We start from the raw sequence: 22330 nt of genomic DNA on the forward strand, positions 1-22330 counted from the left end.
TCCAACTTATTTGCGATTATAAATAATACTGTAGTTGATATATTCTATACTTATATTTGCACCCACATCCAAAAATTCTGTAGATTAGTGATATAATTAATAAATTATTAAATTGTCCTCCAGAAAGTTAATTTTCATTGTTTCCAGAAGTATGTAGGATTATTCATTTTCCCACAGCTAGGCCAGCCCGAGAAGAAAAATTATTCTTTTTAACACATTAATTACCATGTGAGTTGTATTTAACTCATACTAGTTTTGAGCCTGGAGCCTCCTGAAGCATATGTAACTCACATGTCTCTTCACCTTGGGAGCTGCGAGAAATATATACCAAGTTGGATATAACTCACACATAAAAAACAATAAAAATAGCAAATTTTTCATTAAATTAGAAAGGATCATTTTGTTTTCAAAGTTTTTATTCTATTTTTGTAATAAAACACTGTGAACCCAAGGAAAAATATTTTTCTTCTAGTGTGGCAGTCAATGTGTTAAATATTGACAGTTGTTTTCCTCCTTTAAAAATATTTCAGTGGGTAGGTGAAATGACAATTTATCATCAATCAGAAATATCATACATTATAGAATGTTTAAATTTCAAATACAAGCATCATTGTTATTGACTTGCACTAGTAAAAGCATGAAGTGAGGAGTAAAAATGTATAAAGTATAAAAGAAGAACCAGTAATGAATCATTTAAATTTTAAAATATATGATGAGAGACTCTAGCAAAACTTGTGGGTATGAGACTGATTTATGAAATAAAATGACTGAAATTGAAAGGCAGCAAGTTTGTGTGGTTGGACACATCAACCTTTGGAATTTGGTATTATGGGAAAAGAAGTATGCTAGCACATCTCGGAACTTAAACCAGAAAAGTCTTTTAAAGAGAATTTAAGAATCATAGAGACCCTTTCCATTCTTATAGTTTTTAATTAGAATAATAATAGATAGACATATGGAACCATAGTACTCTTATTATTTTCTCATCGTGATCACTTTTTGCTTTTATTCTGATAATAATGTCTTATATTGGACCTGGATGGATGTTGGATTCATATTTAAGTCTTTTAATCTTTCTGGAGATCATTTTGCTCATTCGTAGAATAGCAACAGCAACTAGATAAGGGTCTTTATAGGCATCAATAAAACTATTTAAGAAATATTATGGAGCACTTGCAATATGCTAGACATTGTCCTGGGCTCTGTGAATATGTTAGTGAAGGGAACCAACAAAAATTCCTGCCCTCAAGTTTCCATTCTTATGAAGAAAGAATGTTTTAATGTTTACCAATAAACATTAAAAGGAATTTATATTATTAATATCTGTTAGATCTGTTAGATGGTTACTATGAAAAAAACAAAACAGGTTAAAAGTTATTGTTTGTACAAGTGAGGGAGCTGGGGATGCAATTTTAAATAAGAATATTAGGGTAGACCTCACAGCAAAGATGGCATTTGAGTACAGACCTAAAGGACATGAAGGACTGAACCATACAGCTGTTTGAGGGGGAAAGTGTTACAGTCAGGCAATAGTCATGGCTGTGAGTTTAAAAAGATGCCTGAGTTATTTGAGGAGTAAATTGAGGAAGACAGTGTAGTGGAAGTGTAATGAGTGGGGTGATTGTGGTAGGTGATGAGGTCAAAGGGATAAGAAAAGGGACAGCTTGTAAAAGGCCTCAACTTTTACTCCTAGGGAAGGGGAGCACTGAAAAATTTTAAGTAGACACATTTTAAGTGACGCATTCAGGCTTATCTTTTCTAAAAATCATTCTGTATTTTATTCCAGAAGAACTGAGTAAAAAGTCGTGGATGCTTTCACTCAAATGGGGAATTTTTTCAGAAACAGCAGGTTTATGTGTTGGGAAAGATGAGTTCAGTTTGGGACACTTCAGGTTTGAGAAGTCTGTAAGACATGCAAGTGGAGATCATCCGTGAGCATTTGGAGAAAAGAGTTGGCCTGACATTACATTTGTGAGTCACTAACAGGGAGAAGGAACTTGATCAGGGAGAGTGAGAAGAGTGAAATGTTGAGCATTATCTGAGGACCACCATCATTTGGGGGACAGACAGTGGAAGAGACACTCCACAAAAGATGGAGAAAGTACAGTGAGATTCTGGATAAACTTTGAAGGTTGCGCCAATGGAATTTCTTGATTGATTTGATATGTGTATTAGGAAAAGACAGCAGTCAAGGATGACTCTTAGGGCATCTTGAGAATCTTATCTACTACTAATTCCAACTAACAATAAAAGGCCCAGTTTAGACATTTGACAGAGAATGTAGGCCTTTTTCACTACCAATCTCTTAGATGAATTCAGGAGTTTGAGGGACATTGCTACATTGCAAGCAGAATAGATAGAAGTTTGTATCTATGAATTGGATAGAACATTAAAATTGCCTTTTTAGTTCAAGTTTCATGCTAATTAGACTTATATTTTTATTATATGGAAGCTTATCCTATGCTGCTAGTCTGGATTATTTTTGTTGTTTTTAATGGAAAATAATTATTCTATTTAGTTAAAATATAAATTTTCAGGGAAAGAAGTATATTGTGTGCCACGGAAGTATCTCCTTGTTCTTAGTGGTGTCACATGATATAGTAAATAGTGTAACCATTGTTGTTTCTCATATAATATTCAGGTTTCCAAACTTGATGATGATTTGTGGGTAGAAATAGGCAAAAAAATATATTTTTTTATGTTTTATTCCTGTTTATTTAGGTGCAGTGCAGAACTATTAATTGAAGTATAATCCTAGATTGCAGACACAAGTCCAATGATAAGTTCTTACAGGCCAAAAAAAGCAGAGGGAAAACATAACTTCCAGGAAACAGATCTGTTTAATGGATTTGATAGGATGGTAGGTGTGTGTTGGTTAGGTTATTCTGGTGGCAAAGGATAAAGACATGCTTAGGATACCTCAGCTGAAAGAGAATTTATCATGAGACTATTCAGGGAATTAAGGTACCTTCTCATCATTTGAATAGTCAAGACTGGATAGAGAATTGTTCAGTGTACTGGAACAATTCCAGTAGCCAGGAGCTACTATAGTCGCTTTTCTTTATACCTCTCTATGCTGCTGTTCCTGTTAGCTTCTGTTCTTCTGACTACACCTGACTTTGCTTTCCTTCAACCTTGTGGCATAGATAGATAGACATAGATACATAGAAAGAATCTCCCATCTCATGGCCTTTGTTTACTGCCTTCTCTATTTCTATCTGCTTTTTACATTACCTTGTATATCTCACATTCAGATTCTCTAAGAGAGAATCTTCTTAGAAAGCATTCCCAGGAGAGAATGTCTTTATATTGAGTAGAATTTTGCCAAGCCACTTTACAAACTTCCAGTCAAGCTTAGGTGCCAGTACCTTGGTCTAATCTATTGTGGGCAAGATAGTAGAGTAACATAACTTCTGTCCAAGGGACTCTTTTTTCTTTTTTTAATTTTTCCAGATTTTATTCAAACTATAAACTCTTGGATTGAAAAACTGCAATGAAGCCCAAACAGATTAAATACAAAGTCCAAAACCATACAAAACCAATTACTATATTATTTAGGAATAGATACATGTGTGGTAAAAAACAATAAATAGCAAAGGCAAGATTAAACAACATTTAGGATAGTGGTTATCTCTGGAGAGAAAAATGGGGAATTCATTTAAAATGTATTAGCAAATTCTTCTTCTCAGCTGATCTAAGAGGTGAATGAGTATTTATTTTTATTCTTCAAATTGAATATATACAAATATTTTTGCATGTATGAAAGATATTACAATAGATAGAAAATAAGTTAAGGAAGTTCATAAAACCTGGGGTCACCCTTAACCATGCCCTTAGAGACCAAATCCAATTAATTTTTAATACCCTTTCTTTCCACCCTGGCTCAAGCCACCTTTGTCTCACCTGAAACACTAAAATCCCATCCTCTCCCTTAAATTCCTACTGTAATCCAGTTTCTACACTGCAGCCTAAGAAAACACCTTGAAATGGGATTAACCTTGTCCCTTCTATAAGTCCTAGGCTCCAAATGCCTCCTGGAGGAGGGCTGAGGGGCCAGTGCAGTCTAAACCCCCTGCCCATGTTTTTAAAATCATGACCTCCCCTCACTCAGGGCTTGGGTGGAGGGCACTGGATGTCCACCTCTGGTACACAGAGGCCACTAGTGACATAGACCAAAGCAGCCAAGCAGGATGGGGTCAGGGTAGGGGTGGAAGGGCAGAGGCAGGCACAGCCAAGGCTATCGGGCTTCCCCAGACACCCAGCTCCTCTCCTTGGCAGCACTGAGCATTCAGAATGTTCTGCTCCCTCAGGAGGCAGGGTGCCTGCATGCACTTCTGAATCCTTAGTGTCCAGCACAGGGCATGACCATGTCTAAGAACTCGGAGGCATGGCAAACCCCCACAAGTACTTAAGGTCTGACTCAGGCACCTCCTTGAGATGTCTGTCTTCCCTGACACATCCTTTATTTGTCTTCCTGCTCTTCACCATTGGTCTGCACAGCCTTTGCGCTCTCTGCTTGGTGGGCCCGAAAAATACTGGTTGAATGAATGGAATCTTGCATGCTGACTCTCCTTCGAGCAGTTGCCAGATCCAGTGTTCTCTGCCTGGAATCCTCTTCCTTCTTCATTCACCTGCTCAGTTTATTCCAACAGCTGGAGGGATTACGAGATGTTACTGTTACTGGGTTCAAGGGTCACCTCCACCAGAAAGCCTTTCTGACCCTCCTTTTGGCAACTTCTCTTCCTGACTGCACTTAGGGGTACCTCTCAGCCCCTAGACCAAGGTCCCTTGAGCATAGAAACCAGACCTGATTTATGTCTCTGTGGCCACCACCTGGCTGTGCTTGGGACGGACTGGGTTCAGGAAACACCTACAGAAGGCACCATCTCTTAAGGGAGAGGCCACCTCTGGAACAGATATATCTGCACTTGATAACCTAGCCAAGTTCTTTTTTCACTATTAGCTTGCTGGTCAGTAAAATGGCCTGGAGTCCAGAAACACAGTTCTAAACTATCTGAGTTGCCAAGGCAGTCATTATCCCCTCAGCCCCAGGAGAGAACAGAGCAGGACAGGACCCTTAATATCGGATGCAAGAACTATATACTGAGGTTCTATTTGGGAGGTACAAGCCCAAGGTATTCAGATTGATAAAGGGGAAGTGAGGCAGGAGGGAATGGGATGTAATGCAAGGTAATCACCAGGCTGGGCACTGCAATGCCAGATCCCATGTCCCCATGGCAGGACATTCCATCCAAGTCTAGAAGTCATGGTGGGAAGAGACAGAAACTCTGGGCATGTGCCTAGTGAGTGCCAGAGAGTACCTGATGTGGAACATGTGCCGTGGCCAATACAGTCATTGTTTTCTCATTTTCCAGAAGACAAACAAGGCATAGTAATAAAAGACCTGTCCCAAGTTTGCATGGCTAGTTAGTGGTAAATCCAGGATTTGAACATGTCTGGCTCTGGAAACTGGAAGACCAAGATAAAGAACTTGGATTTTATGTAGCAGGCAAAGGAGTCACTGGAAGGTTCTAAGCCTAATCTCTGCTGTGCTCCATTCTCCCATCTGGCTACACTCCAGCAGAAGTAGGTGGCCACAGAGAGGTCAGGGCATCCAAAACAGGTTTTGAGGAGTCTCTGACTGGGTCCAGGACTTCATTTGGGCTTCGACATTGCCTCATAATCTTGTACAGACTTCATCTAAGCTTCCATCCACCAAAGAGATGAGCTGGTCAGAGGCAGGCAGGATCCCAGGGAGGACCACCCATCTCTCCATCATTGGCCTGTGGGTCTCAGGGTCCTGGCATCTACTGATGAGTCCTTTGGTGTTGCTTGAGATGGTCAGATCTCATGAAGTGTCGGCCACACTGGCTACATTTATATGGTCGATATCTGGTGTGTATCCGTGTATGTCGTCTAAGCTCATCGGAACGGAAGAAAGACCATGTACATTCTTGCCAAATGCATTTTTAGGGCCTCTCACCTATGTGTTTGTGCTGGTGATTCACAAAGTGGGAGCGCTTGGTATAAGCTTTTCCACAGTTCTCATGCTGGCAGACGTAAGGCCTTAAAACTAAGGGTTTCCCTTCACGTGCCCCTTCCTGGGCCCTGGAGTTCGGGTCTGCTCTCTGTGGAGCAGGGATGGGCTGTTCAGGCAGGAAGACGCCTGCCTGGAAGGCTGGCTGACTCACAAAAGAGTCCTGTGATTCTAATGCCAGCAATGATTGGGACTCAACTGGGGACATCCAAGGTCAAGGGGCTCTCTGGGGGGCAACAGGGAAGAAGAGGGAAGGATTATGCTTCCCTCTCTGAGTCAGAGAGGGAAGCATAATCTGGGTCTCAGTGGAAGGTATGGTTGGGGCCAATAACATCTCAGGTGTGGAAGAGGCTCTGTTAGAAGATACTGTTAAGGGTTCAGAATTAGGCATTGTTGGGGCCCAGAAGTGGGACATCATAGGGTTTTTATTAGAAGCTGAGTCTGGCAATCCATTGGGGTATATCCTTGTATAATACCCCTGTATTATTAGGCTCTCCTAAGGCCATTACCTGGGACCTCTTGTAAAGCATCTCTTGGTGGGAGGGAGACACTCCCTGACAGTAAGTCATCTGTGAAGGACTGGGAATTGCTTGGGTGCAGTAGTTCCTGCCATTCTCAGGTAATAACATATTGAACTGTAGCCCCACTTCATTCGCATTCTGCCTTGATACCTCGGCAGACACCAAGGGGGTCCCCGACACTTCTCTTCCCTGAGGAAAATGCTGCATGTCTGGCATGCCATGGTTCCCAGAGGTGTGCAGCCCACTGATTCCAGAAGGTAGAGACATGTCCGAGATGGACATTATGTTCCTGGGCGGGCTGGTGCATCCCGGGCCACTGGCTTAGCTCCTCAGCCTCCTGCTCCTCTGCCTCCTGCTCCATTTTGGCTTGGGGGCCCAGGCCAACTCCAGACTGGATGAGAGTCCGCAACCAGCCACCGCGGACTTCGCAGGCAGGTGTCTCTGCTGTCTGTCTAAGGGACTCTTATCTGAGGGTGTAAGCCTGCTGTCCCTTTCAGGTTACTGCCTGGTACCAGAGAGCTGTAATATTTTGCTAGTCTTTGCCCCTGCCTAAAGTACAAATACTCTATCACTGAAGATGCCATCGGCCTGAGCATCATTGTGAAAGGCTCTTTACCAGTTTCCCTACCCAAAGGTAATTAAATGTCTTTTCTCTGCTATATAATATTTTGAAAGGCATATCAAACTTATTAGAAATAAATTTATATGTAATTATGCCATAATAAAAGGACATTATCTTATTTAAATAGATTGAAGTAGACTTTTTTTATTTAAGAAAACTTACTGTTTCCTTTTTAACTTTGGAATCAGAAAGACCTGTGTTTGATTCTGCTTCTGCTATTTACTAGCTCTTATCTTGTATTCATTCATTCTCTGGGCCTCAGTTCCTCATCTATTTTTATTTTTAAATGGTGATAAAATGTCATCATAGCATCATTGTGGAAATAAATGAAGTTTTATATATATAAAATATTTGATACAGTGTCTAGCATATTACAGATGCTTGATAAGTGGTTGCTACAATTATTATTTCTGTTGTTATTACTGACTGAGACATGGAAATCATCTCATTAAAAATACCTAATCAGTGTTAATGATACTTATTAAAAGAGACCATACTCATTTCAGCTTCCAAAGTATCTGTTAAGCACCGCCCTTGGAAAACATGCAAATCTAAGCAGTATTTTTATTTTCTCTCTACTTGTTTTACATGAAACACATTTGGGCTGTTTTGGAGTTCTATTATATAAAAAAAATTAGCATATTCACTATGTTTTGTAGGTGGTTAGTCCTAGCTTATAATTTTAGGGGAAGGAAGTACTGTTTCCCAGTCTCTAGCAGCACTACCGCCTGTCATCACCTGGCAATGCCTTTACTTCTCCAGCCCGTCTTCCTGGGCCCTAGCTGTCCCCTGCCCTTCCTGGGGTTGGGGTTGGTGCAGGGGCCATTCTGTGTTCCCTTGTCTGCCTTGTGCCCACAATCTTCCTCACCCTGTGTGACTTCCCTTTCTTTTACCTATCCCTGTAAATACTCCCCTCTCCCAATAAAACTTGTGTGTGTTCTCAAAAAAAAAACCTATCTACATGGCAATATTCTTACCTCTTGATTCCTAAACACAAGTTTTTTAGCTATCCAGAGTAACTCCTCATACACAGTGTATTTTACTCCAGGTCTGGAAGACATTTCTGATGTTTTCTAATAATTATTATTTATATTTTCTAGGTTTGAAGAAAAGGCCCAAATGGATCCCCTTAGTGCTCTGAAATATTTACAAAATGATCTTTATATAACTGTGGATCATTCAGACCCAGAAGAAACAAAAGAGGTAAAAAAAAAAAAAAAAAGTAATAAACTTTAGAAATTGAATTTTTTTTTAATGTCTCTCTATATTTGCTGATTTCGCTTTTGAGTGTTGAAAGGAAAATGAAAATATAATATCAGTAATCTTTAAAATGGCACAGAGCAGGTGAAATCAAACTTAAATAGGCATATTTTCATGTGATAAGATTTAAATCACACAAGAAACCCTTGTTCCATCCAGAAAAAAATTTTTAGGTATAAAATTTTAACTTAGACATTAGTTTTGTATTTGGAAAGAAAATAGAAATTTTTTATTTTTCCATAGTCCCATGGTTCTTTTACTTAAGGATTACTTAATAGTTTAATATAAAATACTTTTCTGTTGCAAGTCAAGATCATTCAAGAGAGAAAGAAACTTTTTTTTTTTAGGGAGAAAGTGAGGAGAAGTTGGTGGGAGTAGAATCCATACTGCCTTATTTAGTTACGTGAATGTTGTAGCAATATAGCTTGACTACAGACTTTACTCATCAGTAGTTCCTAAGCTTGAGAAATCAGAAGCTGATCATTACTTTTTCAGTGTTTTATTACATAACATGGGATAGAAACAACTATTCGTAAAGATTTCATATTCTTAAGGCCTTATTTACTTATCCACCATGTATGAATATGCCTGTAATGAGTTTTCACAGTTTTATGGCCTCTGTTTCCACGAATTTCTGAGATTCCTTTTGTCATTTTATCCTTTTGCCAGCCATCCTTGTTCATCTAGCAGCATCTGAACTGCAGTCCCTTTTACCTTCCACTCGTATATCTGGTGTTTATTATATGCATTAATAGTCCTGTCCCTTAGGTCTGTTCCCATGTGAGCTGTTGCTTTGCTTTGGCTTTATAACAGCAATATCAAGCAGTGCTTTTCTCACATTAGCATTGACAGAGGTGTCAGACTTAATGTTAGATCACTTTCAGGTACCAGGTTCCTTGTGCTTTCAAGCAACAGAGCCCACATGTCCTGAGAACAGAAACAAAGAGATACGCTTTCATAGTTATCCTGCTGTAAAAGTTAGTCCTATTTCTCTGACTCAGTGTTGGTTACAGCCCTTCACTAAGAGAATCAGCGGAACACACTTCAGAACCCCCCTGAAGGGGAACAGTTGTCTTTCCTTGACTCTTCAGTCAATTTGTGATACTATTGGAAATAGGGGAAGTTATCATAGTTTTGCTGAGTAGCAGAATATATTTGGTTTTAATGTTATGACTTGTAACTGTACACAGTTGTGAAGAGTCCATTAATGTTAATTTTGTCAGACCACATATTTGAGGGTTATATATAGATTTCCTTGTGTTTTCTCCATATTCTATATAAAATGACTATAACCAGGAACAATCATTTTCCCCTTATTTTTTTAAAACCAAACCAGAGCAAAATATTTCAAAGTAAATAATTTCAGTGTGTGAGCTACAGGTAGGCCACAGAAAATAGACAGCTTGTTCTTAAAACTAAGCTAATGGGAAAGATTAGGACAGAGAGGTATGTCAAGTTCAAATGGAGCCATTTTTAAAATTTTGGTAGCTGGTTTCTGTTTTTCTTCTTTTAAAAATAATAATAACTTAAGATTTTGTATGCCACAGACTTCCATTCCATTTTGTAAAAATTAATCTATCAAGAGTTGTTTTAGCCCTAGTAGAAGTTAGTAAAAATGGTGTCGTATGTGTATGTCAGCAAGAGAACCACCTCAGAAACGTTTTCAGGATAATACCCTTGCCCTAAGATTTTCTTCTGTCTGCTCTTACATAAGAAAAAATGGGAAATACTCCTGACATTGAGAATTATTGGTCTTTAAGATTATTTTGTTTAAAAATGTGTGAACAGATTTAAAGAAATCCCCTGTCAACAGTTCAAGTATATACATACTTGCAGTATTTGTCAGTGAGCCATATAGAGCTTTACTTTCATTAGAGGAAATCATTTCATTCATTGAGAAAGGCCTTGGTGCTGTTCATTTCCTATAGTAGCTTGTTTTTTTTTTTTTTTCTATTTGTATGTTTTACAGAAATTTTATTATATTTTTTTCTCAGTAACCAAAAGGTTTTTGTAGAGTTTTTTTTATTTTTGCTATTATTATCATAATCATAATCATTGTGCATGTTATCAGGACAATGACAGTCAACTACCAACTATTACCAAAAAATGCTTCTTTGCTTCCTCAAGTCTCCATAACATGGATTCTAAATTGGTGCTGAACTTCTAATAAACCTCATAAGAGTGATTTTTTTTCTAGAAAAGGCCTGAGAAGAGGATGCCTAAATCAACTCTACCTTTTTCAGAGAAGACTATAATAGAGAAGGAATGAGAAAAATAAGTTTCCAGCCAGTATAGCACATTTTGTATTAATTGTGCTGAATTTCCAAAGTACTGGTGTCATTCATTTAACAGATGTGTATTGATTCTCTACAGTATGCCAGGTATTCTAGGCATGGAGGATATATCAGTGAACCAAACAAGATCCCTGCCCAGGAGGTGCTTAACATCCTAGTGAAGGAAGACAATAAACATTAAATAAGCAAATTATGTGGTAAATTAGAATTTGATAAGTATTATGGAAAAACAAAAACGATTAAAAGGATGAGGGGAGATCAGAAGTACAAGAGGTAAGAATTAGGTAGTTGCAGTATTAACTAGATGATCATAGGCCTCATTTAGAAATGTATTTACACAAAAATTTGAAGGATGTGAGGGAGTGATCTAAGCAGATAGATAGGTGAAGATAATTTCTGACAAAGGGAGGGCTAGGACAAAGATCTAGGGGTGGGAGCGTTCTGATGTGGTTTAGTAGAACAACAAGAGGCCATGGTGCTGAGGTAGAGATAAGAAGGGTGAGAGCAGTCAGAAATGAGGTCAGAGGTAAGCAGAGATTGGAAGAACAGACTGAATGGCTTCATGAGCCATTGTTAGGATTTTGGCTTTTACTCTGAATAAATAAGGAATCTGTGCAGGGTATTATGCAGAGGAATGATGTGATCTGCTTTAAATGAGATGACTCTTGATTACTGTATTGAGGGGAATGAGGATGGAGACAGAGAGACCTGATGTTGTAGAATATAAGCAAGGAATTACTGTAGCTCAGACCAAAGTAGCAGCAGTGGGGTGGTGAGAAATAAACTAGATCAGATTCTCAATATATTTTAAAGGTAGAACCAACAGAATTTTATGATAGATTGGATATAGAGTGTGAAGAAATGACTCCAGAGTCTTTGGCCTGAAAAACTGGAAGGATGGGGTTACTATCAACTGAATGAGAAGGCTCTGGATGGAGCTTTTTTTGTGACAGTAGGTAGGGACTCCTTACTGGGCTTGAGTTTGATTTCAGATATGTTCAGTTTGAGATACCTATGAGATAGCCAACTCAAGATGTCAAGGTGACTGTTGGATGTTCAAATCTGGAGTTTGAGAGAGAGGTCTACAATATCAGTTGGTATATGTTAAAATCATAGGCCAGTCATACAATTCCATTTATTTAATCAGATTGTTAAAATAACTGTTTTCTCTCCTGCCTTCTGTATGTGGAGCCAATAAGTTTATTTTTTACTTTAGGAGTTAGGAAAAAGGAACAATTAAGCCTCAAGTAAGTAAAAAATAGGAAATTAGTGAAATAGGGAAAAAAAATACAGAAAATTTAAAAAGCAAAAAGGTGGTTTTTTGAAAGGTAAATAAAACTGATAAACCCCTAACAAGACTTACCAAGAAAAAAAAGTGAAAACATAAATTATGAACATCACAAATGAAAGGAGGAAATAACTATAAACCCTATATACATTAAATAGGTAAATATTATGAACAATTTCATCAAGATTTAGCAACTTTATGAAATTGACAAATTTTTTTGACCAATATTTAAAAAGACATAATTTACCAAAACTGACACAAGAAGAAATGGAAGAATCTTAGGGAACCCCATAGCTGTTACAGAGATTGAATTTGTAATAGGAAACTTTTTAACAGGAAACTCCAGGCCCAATATATCAATAATTTCTATGAGCCATTTAAGGAAGAAAAAAATACCAATTCTACATAGACTCCTGAAAATCAAAGATATACCCTTCCTAAATCTTTTTATGAAGTCAGCTTAACTCTGATATAAAATCCCAATAAATACAAGCAAAGAAAATTATAGACCAATATCCTTCATGAATAGAGATTTTAACATTTGAAAAACAGTGCAATTCACCATGTTAACAGAATAGAAGAGAAAAACCATAGATCATCTCAGTAAGTGAAGACAGGCATCTAACAATATTCAGACCCATTCATGATAGAAATTTTTAGTGAACTAAGAATGAGAGGAAATCTCATAAAGAGCATCTGTGAACAGCATACAGCTATGATAATACTTAATTGTGAAATATTAAACCCTTTCCCATTTTTATGACAAGGAAAGAATATATGCTGTTAACACTATTTAACATTGTACCAGGAGTCCTAGCTAGTACAAATAAGGAAAGAAAAAGAAATAAACAGCATATAGATTGGAAAGGAGAAAGTAAATTTTGTTTGCATTTGTAAGTGATAAGTGTGTACACAAAACCCTATGGAGTATACAAAACAATATACTGAGGACAAGTGATTTTGGCAAGATTACAGAATATAAGGTCGATAGGGAAAAAAGCAATTATTTTTATACTATCAGTGAACAATTATAAAATGAAAACTTAAAAGCATACTGTTTATATTAGCATCAAAAAGTATGAAATACGTAGCAATATCTGTGGTAAGAAGTTAAAGAAGACCTAAATAAATGAATGATACATCATATTTATGGATTGAAAGACTACAAATTGTTTAAAGCTGCACATCCTCCCCAAACTGGTCTTTAATTTCATGCAATCTCTGTCAATATTCTGGCAAGTTTGGTTTTTGTTGTTGACACTAAGGAAATAAACACGCTAATTCTAAAATATATATGGAAATGTGAAGGTTTTAGAATAGCCAAAACAATTTTGAAACAAGAAAAACAAAGTCAGAGTCTTAGTACTACCTGATTTCAGGACTTTGTATAAAGCCACAGTAATCAAGGCAATGTAGTACTGGGTTAAGGATAGACAGATAGGTCAATAGAACAAAAGAGTCCAGAAATAGACCCATGTATATGTGATCAATTGGTTATTTCACCAGGGTGCCAAGTCCAATGGAGAAAGGGAAGTTTTTGATGAATGATACTGAATAACTAGATATTTCAACCCCGACATCGCTCTTTACACAAACATTAATTCAAGTTGGATTACATATTTAAACTTAAAATCCTGAACAATAAATGTTTGAGAAGACAGGAAATTATTTTCACAACCTTGAGATAGGAAAAGATTTCTTGAACATGACACAAAAGGCACTAATAAGAGAAAAAACTTGATAAACTGGATTTCAACAAAATTAAAGTTTCTGCTCATTAAAAGACATTTTACAAATAAATAAACAAGCTGCAGATTAAACTATTTGCAGTAGATATATCTGACAAGGACTGATACCCAAAATATATGAAGAACATATTTTTTTTAACTCTTCTTTTTATCTCCCTTTTTCCTAACTCTTGCTTAGATAGATACCTCTGGAATGTTTGTCCAATTTTTGACCTTCAAAGGACATTAGTCAGGACTCCCAGATATTAATGTGACTAATGCCTGAAATTTTAAAGGCTGCAAACATAGATGTATAATACATCCTGAGCGGTTGGTGGTATCAACTGTTCAAGCCTAACGAAGTGCCAAATAACTCCATTGATGTTCCACTTGTTTGTCTTTTCTTACTCAATGCTTTAACTTGCCTTTTTCCAGCATCCTCATTCAAAATAAATATCAGTAGTTCTCCTAAATTTTTATTTTGTACCAATTTGTTAAATTGCTAGTGTTGTAATAGTTTTGCTTAGGGTGTCCCAATAGTCACCATACATGGTGACATGGTGACATGTATGGTGACTTTTGGGACACCCTGTAGTTCATCATTGTTTAAGTACATTGTCTCTTTTAAACTAATTTTAACTGGCTAGCCTGGGAATCTAATGAACAATTACAATATTATTTCCACTAGAAAGGCCTTTGAGTTTTAGCAATATAATTGTACGTGATTATGGGATCCCAATATAAATTGTAATTTAAGATGATCTGTACATGCATATTTCTCAGTGTTTGATTTACATTGCTGAAACATCAGGTGTTTTACAGTGGCATGTATTTATTTTTGAGGTGAGAGTATATATATATATACTAAAAATTCAGTAACTACCCAGGGTACCAATCTGTCCATATATGATAGATTCCCAAATGAGTAATTTTTAAAAATTTCATTTGTACAGTTGCTTCTTAATAAATATGTAATAAAATAATTCCAGGAAGGCCAGCATATTCCTTAATCTAAATGTGTTCTTCTTGCCACTGTCTGGCAGATAGACCTAGGTAACACATGTACAGAAGTATACAGTGGCTAATAAATAGTCAAAGTTATAAAAGTTATTTTTCTACTTAGCCAGCTAATTAATTTGCCTTTTTTTTTTTTTAAAAACAGTTTCAGCTCCTAGCATCAGCTTTATTCAAATCTGGTTCAGATTTTACAGCTCTAGGTAAGTACTGCAATATAATTTATGCAGCTAGATACCGTAGTATTTGGGAGGTTGAATTATTGTTTTTTTTTTAAATGAAACATGAAGTGAAATATCTCAGATAAATGAACAAATGAAATTTCAAAGTAGTGTGTAAAATTTCTAATAATTTGCTACAAAATTACTTTCTGGTCATTCAGTTCTTGGGTCAGTTTGCTACTCTTACACCAGGTGCCGTGTTAGTGTGCAAACAGATGGCAATAGAAGCACATCAAAATAAATTAATTTGTTAGCACTGCTTTTAAATACAGAATGTATTACTGATATACCAGTAGATGACACCTGTTGGTTGAATGGTTCTTCCTCTCCGTTTATTCTTTGTGGAATGTGGTGTCAAGAGAGTGGTTATAGGGTAGGTAATAACATTAATGTTTTGGGAGCAGAGAAAATGAATTATCTCTTTCTTAAAAATTAGAATTTTAGTTTGTTGTTATTTTAATTGTTCAAGATAACTTCTAGTTGAAATAAATTCTTCTCAAACACCTCAGATATAGGTATCAGTCTTCATTTAGTAGTGCTCTCATTTAGTATTAACAAATTATTAAAGTAGTTAAACTAGACTGTAGTAAAATAGAGAGGTCTGTAGAAGTTCCAGAATCTAGAGTTAGGTGGATGAATTTTCAAGGATATTTTCATTAGAATAATTTATTATTAGTAGCTTCAGTTTTTTACCAAGATAGCAAGCAGTCTTTTGAAGTGTGGGAATTTCCAGCTTTCCTCGTCATTATAAAATGTAGTTACACGGTGAATATATATTAATCCTATTCATGCTGGTACTATTACTTGCCTTAGTGTTGAGTAATAGTATTGAAAATTTTTGAGTATATGTAATATAAATACAATTCTTTATTTTTGGAATAAAATAACACTTTGGGATCTCAGTTTAATTTCTTCATTATTTGTCCTTTTGTCTTCCTAAAGATTAAGTATACCTCAAAGAAAAAAAAGAGTGTATATAATTCTGGTGCTTTTCACTGGGATGAGAAAGAATAAGAGTGTTTCTTGGGCTCTTGCCCTCTGTTTTTCCATAGCAAGTAATTGAGGCTTCTCTAGGCAACTCCTTCTCAAGTTGCCTTCTCAAGGCAACTCCAGTTCTAAAATCTAACTCCTGAATATGTAGGATTCCACAGGCCTAGGCTGAGCACATTGGTGTAAAACATGACTCCAATAGGTTCTCCTAAGAATTTAGATAATGGTTTACCTATTCCATACACTTAAGGCCTTGAAAAAAAATATCTTTAGGCTACTAGAAATCACAACCCTGTGATGATGGAGAATGTAGGTATAAGCATTATTTTAGGAAGTTCATGCCCTTCTGAATTCTATCACTTGAAACCGAGACATAGTGATACATGAACTGGGAGCCTGGCACATAGATAGTCAGGTCGAATGAACTTGTGCCTTGTTATGTATGGATAACACAGCCCAGGGCCATTATTTTTATTTATTTTATTAGCTCATTCTCTAAACCACTAAATTTCTCTGGCTGACTTATTTTTAGCCTTTAGAACAAGAATTATGTTAGGGTGGTGTCAGCAAATATTTTACCTTCAGTTTAATTCCTTTCTTTGGTCCCTACCCGATTTACTGCCAGCTAATATATTTTGTCAGGAACAGTTTGTTTTACTTGGATTCTAAACAAACCTCAGATACACTGAGAACAATACAAACACAGTAGGGAATATTACAAAAAGGGAAAATTCCTGTGGGGTTTGTTTGCTACCTTATCTGAAGGCAAGCAGTGTAGCTTAGTAGTTAAGAGGCTAGAGTATAGTATAGTGGGTAAGAGTCAGAACCTAGGTTCAAATACCAGGTCTGCCACTTGCTTAATTTTGAAAGTGACTTTAAGCAAGTTACTTAACCTTCCTAATCTTCATCCATAAAATGGAGGTCATGGGAGTACTTACTTGAAATTGTTGAGAGAATTAAATAAAAAAATTCTGGAAAACATTTAGCATACTAAAACACTTAGTAAATACTTTATTCAGGGTACTATTATTATTATCTGCCTTAAAAATGTAATCTTCTTTGTAATATTGTTGAATTTGGATGAGAAGCGTAAGTTTCATGGCTATTTAGAGTTCCTGGTTCTTGTTCTCATTAATTTTTTTGTCAGACTCTTGTGTCTTTATGCCAGTTAGAATAGAAATAAAATGGGGGTTATTTACCTGTCATTGTATGGATGAATATTTCATTTTCTAAACTGCAAAAAAACCCACAAAACCTCACCCAAACTTTCTACTGACTCCCTTCAAAATTATTCCAATTTATGTTAACCTCTTGGTGGTAATTAAAGTGTTAATGTTATGTGTAATACTTTAAAGAATCAGAAAGATGAAAAGTGATTTACAAACACCTGGCATTATTTTAGTTTTGGAAAAATGACTGACTTCAGAGAAAAATAACCTCTGAGGATCTTTATTTTAGAGCTTGTGGTGGCTGTCGGCACTTTAAGATTGAACTCAGTCATATTGCTAATTTTAAGAGCTGTGTCTTATTTCTACAAAGTATGCATTGGAGCAATTAATCTTATTTTCAGCAAATTATGTGACAAGTAGGAAAAATCTGGTCTCTAAAGCATGTTGCCTTTTCAGTTTTAACACCTCTCTGTAGAAGTTTAAGGTCCAAATATGATGTGCAAATATGAATTCAGACAAATGTTTAAAACATTTTCTGCCTGAAGTATAGTGCATTTTGGCACTCCATTGATATTTGTCAATTAGAGACCTTAAGAATTTCATAGCATTTGCCTATGCCCTTTTAACCTTATACTTTTGCTATATCCACCAAACTTAGATTTCAGCAAGATGCTTTCTTCAGCCTCCTGTCTGTAGCCACATGTTTACAGGGGCTTTTTATATAAAATAAAAAGTTTAGTATTAGAAATAGGAAATATAAATTTAAAAACTTATATGCCAGGAGACACATGAGAATTTTTGCTATTTCTCTTTTACCATAAATAGGAAAAGCCAGCTATTCCGTGTATGATAGTAAAAGTATATATATTCCTAACCAGGCGCTGTGGTGTGTGCCTGTAGTCCCAGCTTCTCAGGAAGCTGAGGTAGGAGGACCACTTGAGCTCAAGAGTTTGAGGCTAGCCTGAGTACCATGGTGAAACCCTGTTTCTTTAAAAAAAAAAAAAAAAAAGTATTACGTCACTTTCTTTTTAGAGCAATTTTTCTCTTCCTTCATACTAGTAGTTAGATATAATCATAGCTAATGAGTATTTATTGAGCACTCACTATGGGCCAAGGTGCTATTCTAAGCACTTTGTAATAACTTCTTTAATCCCCACAGTAACCCTATAAAGTACCTACTATGTGATCCCCTTTTGTATATGAAGAAACTAGAGCACAGAGAGTCTATAGTAACTTGCCCAGGAAAAGTGCCAGAGAGTGGCAAAACAGGATTCACACCCTATCAGTATGGCTTCCGAGCTCATTCTCTAAACCACTAACTATGCTACCTCTCAGTGAGCTTTACCAGTTTCCATTACTCTGAATAGTTAGTTAGAAAGTGAGAGAGACATAGTGATAAGGAACATGAGGTTTAGAAGCAATATAACCTTTTCATCCTAGTTTTGCCATTTAAATTGTTCTGATACTGTTGATGAGTTTCCTAGATCCCTACTCCTTTTTAATTTATTTTTTAAAAAAACATTGACTACAGATAAAGATTAAGATTCTCCTTAACAAGTTCCCACAATCTGTATCCCCTACCCCCAAGTATAATCACCCATATCTGCCATGTCTGGTAGATGTTTACACACAAGTTTACACATACACACAAAACCATACACACGGATGTACAAGATTGATTCTCATTATTCAAAGTAGTTGTGTTCTAATAGTCACAGGGAACCCTGAATTAGTGAATACAGAATCATTGCTCAAATGGGAAATACAGAGTTGTGTTCTGGTGAGCCTCTGGTCATAACATTTTATCTGTTGATCAGTATATTAGCTTGTCTTTTAAAAAAATTTCAGCATATTATGGGGGTACAAATGTTTAGGTTACATACACTTTCCTTGCCCCACCCAAGTCAGAGCGTCAATCGTGTCCATCCCCCAGATGGTGCGCCTCGCGCTCATTATGTGGGTATGTTACCTTGTTATTAAGTATTTTTCTGTTTACAGATTCCTTATTTAATATATATTGTTGATTCATTAACATTGAGCTCATGGTCAGCAGCAACCACTATACCTCATACGTAAGGAAACTTATTTAACATACATGTTTTCTTTGTAAGGCACATGCCTTCTTGCACTGAAGAACATTAGAAAGCCCTTCAGCACTACACTTGGGCATTTTAAATAGTGAAGTCACCAACAAAAAGCACAAAAATGTGAAAAATGTGGCACCTAACAGACCATGAAAGGACAGTTGTTTATATTAAGGGAGCTAAAGCAAGAAGGCAGAGCATCACATTGTTCAACTTGGGGATGTGTGTATGTGTGTGTCATCTCAAATATTTTACCATTCTACACATGTCTATGAATGACTGCAGAAATGCTACAGGTTCTTATTTTGAAGTTAAAATTAATTTTAGTGACCAGTCGAATTCACAAATATGGAATTAGTGAATGATCAAGATTAACTGTATATATGCTTACACACACTCATATAAATATATAGCTTTGTATGTGCTGGTTTTATTTATTATACAAGAACATTCTGAAACATAATTTTTAAAAAGTTAATGATGTGGCCAGGTGTGGTGGCTCACGCCTGTAATCATAGCACTCTGGGAGGCTGAGGCGGGTGGATTGCTCAAGGTCAGGAGTTCGAAACCAGCCTGAGCGAGACCCTGTCTCTACTAAAAAAATAGAAAGAAATGAATTGGCCAACTAAAAATATATAGAAAAAATTAGCCGGGCATGGTGGCGCATGCCTGTAGTCCCAGCTACTTGAGAGGGTGAGGCAGGAGGATCGCTTGAGCCCAGGAGTTTGAGGTTGCTGTGAGCTAGGCTGACATCACGGCACTCTAACCCAGGCAACACAGTGAGACTCTGTCTCTCAAAAAAAAAAAAAAAGTTAATGATGTGGCTTGAAGATATTTTATGAAACTACATCAGATCTGATATATTCTTATGAAGTGATACATAATTATTCCATAACAGATTTACTGTAATTTAGCCACTCATCTAATGATAGTTTAAATTTCAATTTCTTCATTGGTATATAGTGAATAAAAATAAAAGATGTACTTTTGAGGTAAAATGAGCTTTTAGCACATTGTCGTACAACTTAAGTACCCAATAACTACGAGTTAATAATAGATAAAGGGGCTTTGGAATCAGACAGACATGGGTTCACATTCTATCTCTTCCCTCACTAGCTGTGAGACTTTATTAAATTACTGAATCTCTTTAAATTGTCTCATCTGAAAGTGAAGTTTATGATACCTGCTTCATTGTTTTTGTGACAGTGTAATGTGCTCATGCATAAAGTACCTAGCCCTCAGTAGAAACTCAGTGTTTTCTGCTCTCTTAAATATTTGATGTCATGAAAATGGCTTTGCTTCATTTGAGAGCACTGTCAATATCTGAGTACAGAATCAATATCTTCTTTTAAAAATATAACACACCATGGTATTTTTTACAAATTTAGTACATAAAGAATAAAACAAAGATAGGAAAACCCCCAGAGTTGAATACACATGGAAACAAACAAACCTGTTTATCAAATTGGTAACATGACCACACAAAAACACAAAAATGAACTAAACCTTTTTATACAGTGCTTAGACTATATACTCTGAGTTAGGTATATTCTAAAGACAATAAAAGCAAAGATCCTAAGGATTTTTTTTATTTTATTTTTTTAACAAATTAAGCCACATCATGGTAGATCTTGAGTCTTTGTTTGTAGTGATATGGGTAGAGTAATTATAGAACTCATTTTGTATGTGTTTTGTTTTTTTGGTGGTTTTTTTTGAGACAGAGTCTCACTCTGTTGCATGGGCTAGAGTGCCGTGGCATCAGCCTAGCTCATAGGAACCTCAAACTCCTGGGCTCAAGCAATCCTGCATCAGCCTCCTGAGTAGCTGGGACTACAGGCATGCACCACCATGCCCAGCTAATTTATATATATACATATATATTTTTTTAATTTAATTTAAATTTTTTTTAGTTGTCCAGCTAATTTCTTTATGTTTTTTTAGTAGAGATGGGGGTCCCACTCTTGCTAAGGCTGGTCTCAAACTCCTGAGCTCAAACGATCCGCCCGCCTCAGCCTCCCAGAGTGCTAGGATTACAGGCATGAGCCACCGTGCCCAGCCTTGTATGTGTTTTAAGTCAAACAAATGAGTAAATACTATGATGTTTTTGGGAGTCAAGGTTTTTGTGGTAGAAGAAAGTAGATATGGAATGAGATAAGAAAGAAGAGGAAGAATTCTGTGAAGTTTTTAAAAAACTGGAATTAGCAATAAAAGTATGAACTATGATTTTATTTTTAAAAAGTATGTATCTAATATGTATGTATTTGTAAGTCTAAAAACAATGACACCCTGGCAGTGAATGCACAGCTGATCTTGGCATCTAAATATCATTAACTACGAAAAGGAATTAGGACTCCAGAGCTGTGCAAAGATGAACTCGGATATCCTGCTGTACCAGAAAATAAGGAAGTGCCCCAAAATTAATGGGTACATTTCAAAAGACATAGAAGCCAGTTCAGAAGAGCTCTCACTGGCCAAATCTAGGGCAATATGAGTATCAAAATGAATGATGACAGTAGTGAGTATAACATATTGAACAAAAGACAAACCCACTAGAACATACTGATGCAAACAAATAAAGGAGAGGAAGAAAAAGCTCTTCGTTAAAATAGAATGTCAACTGAAAACTGTAGAAGAAATTGTAAAATTAGAAAATCACTATCACATAAATAATGTTTCAGCAAGAATCATCAGTGATTGCTAAATCATTGGCTGCAAGTCTGTTGGGGAACAAGATATTTACACAGTCTCAGACTATCTCCCCATCAATAGATTATTTAATTATAAAGGTAGAAAGCACCTTTACATTGGAGAAATTTGCTATACACCAACATAACCAGGTGATCATAGTTAACATCATCAATATTAGGTCAAACTGTTACCACATACCTTCTGAGACGATGCACTGAGAAGGGCGCACGACATTGCTTCTATAGTATTCTTGCCCAAACTGCATAGAAGAAGCAATTGGGCGATCCAAATTTAACATATTCTACTCATAACTGCTCTTTGCTCTTCAGAAATGTCAGTGTCATAAAAGACAGGATGAGGAGGAACTATTTCAAACTAAAGAAACTTGAAAACTAAATGTAGTGTGTGATTTTGG

General features: G+C 36.5%; 1 protein-coding gene across 1 annotated transcript in view; it reads left to right on the plus strand.

The window, feature by feature from the left end:
• MKLN1 (muskelin 1) overlaps nt 1-22330 on the plus strand; it is a 149777-nt gene that overhangs the window by 115911 nt on the left and 11536 nt on the right. Inside the window, exons 16-17 of the mRNA XM_012739731.3 lie at nt 8281-8383; nt 14912-14966. Coding sequence (XP_012595185.1) covers nt 8281-8383; nt 14912-14966 — 158 coding nt within the window. The remainder of the gene's footprint in view (nt 1-8280; nt 8384-14911; nt 14967-22330) is intronic.

The sequence above is a fragment of the Microcebus murinus genome, chromosome 9, assembly GCF_040939455.1.
Source record: "Microcebus murinus isolate Inina chromosome 9, M.murinus_Inina_mat1.0, whole genome shotgun sequence".
Classification (NCBI taxonomy): domain Eukaryota; kingdom Metazoa; phylum Chordata; class Mammalia; order Primates; family Cheirogaleidae; genus Microcebus; species Microcebus murinus.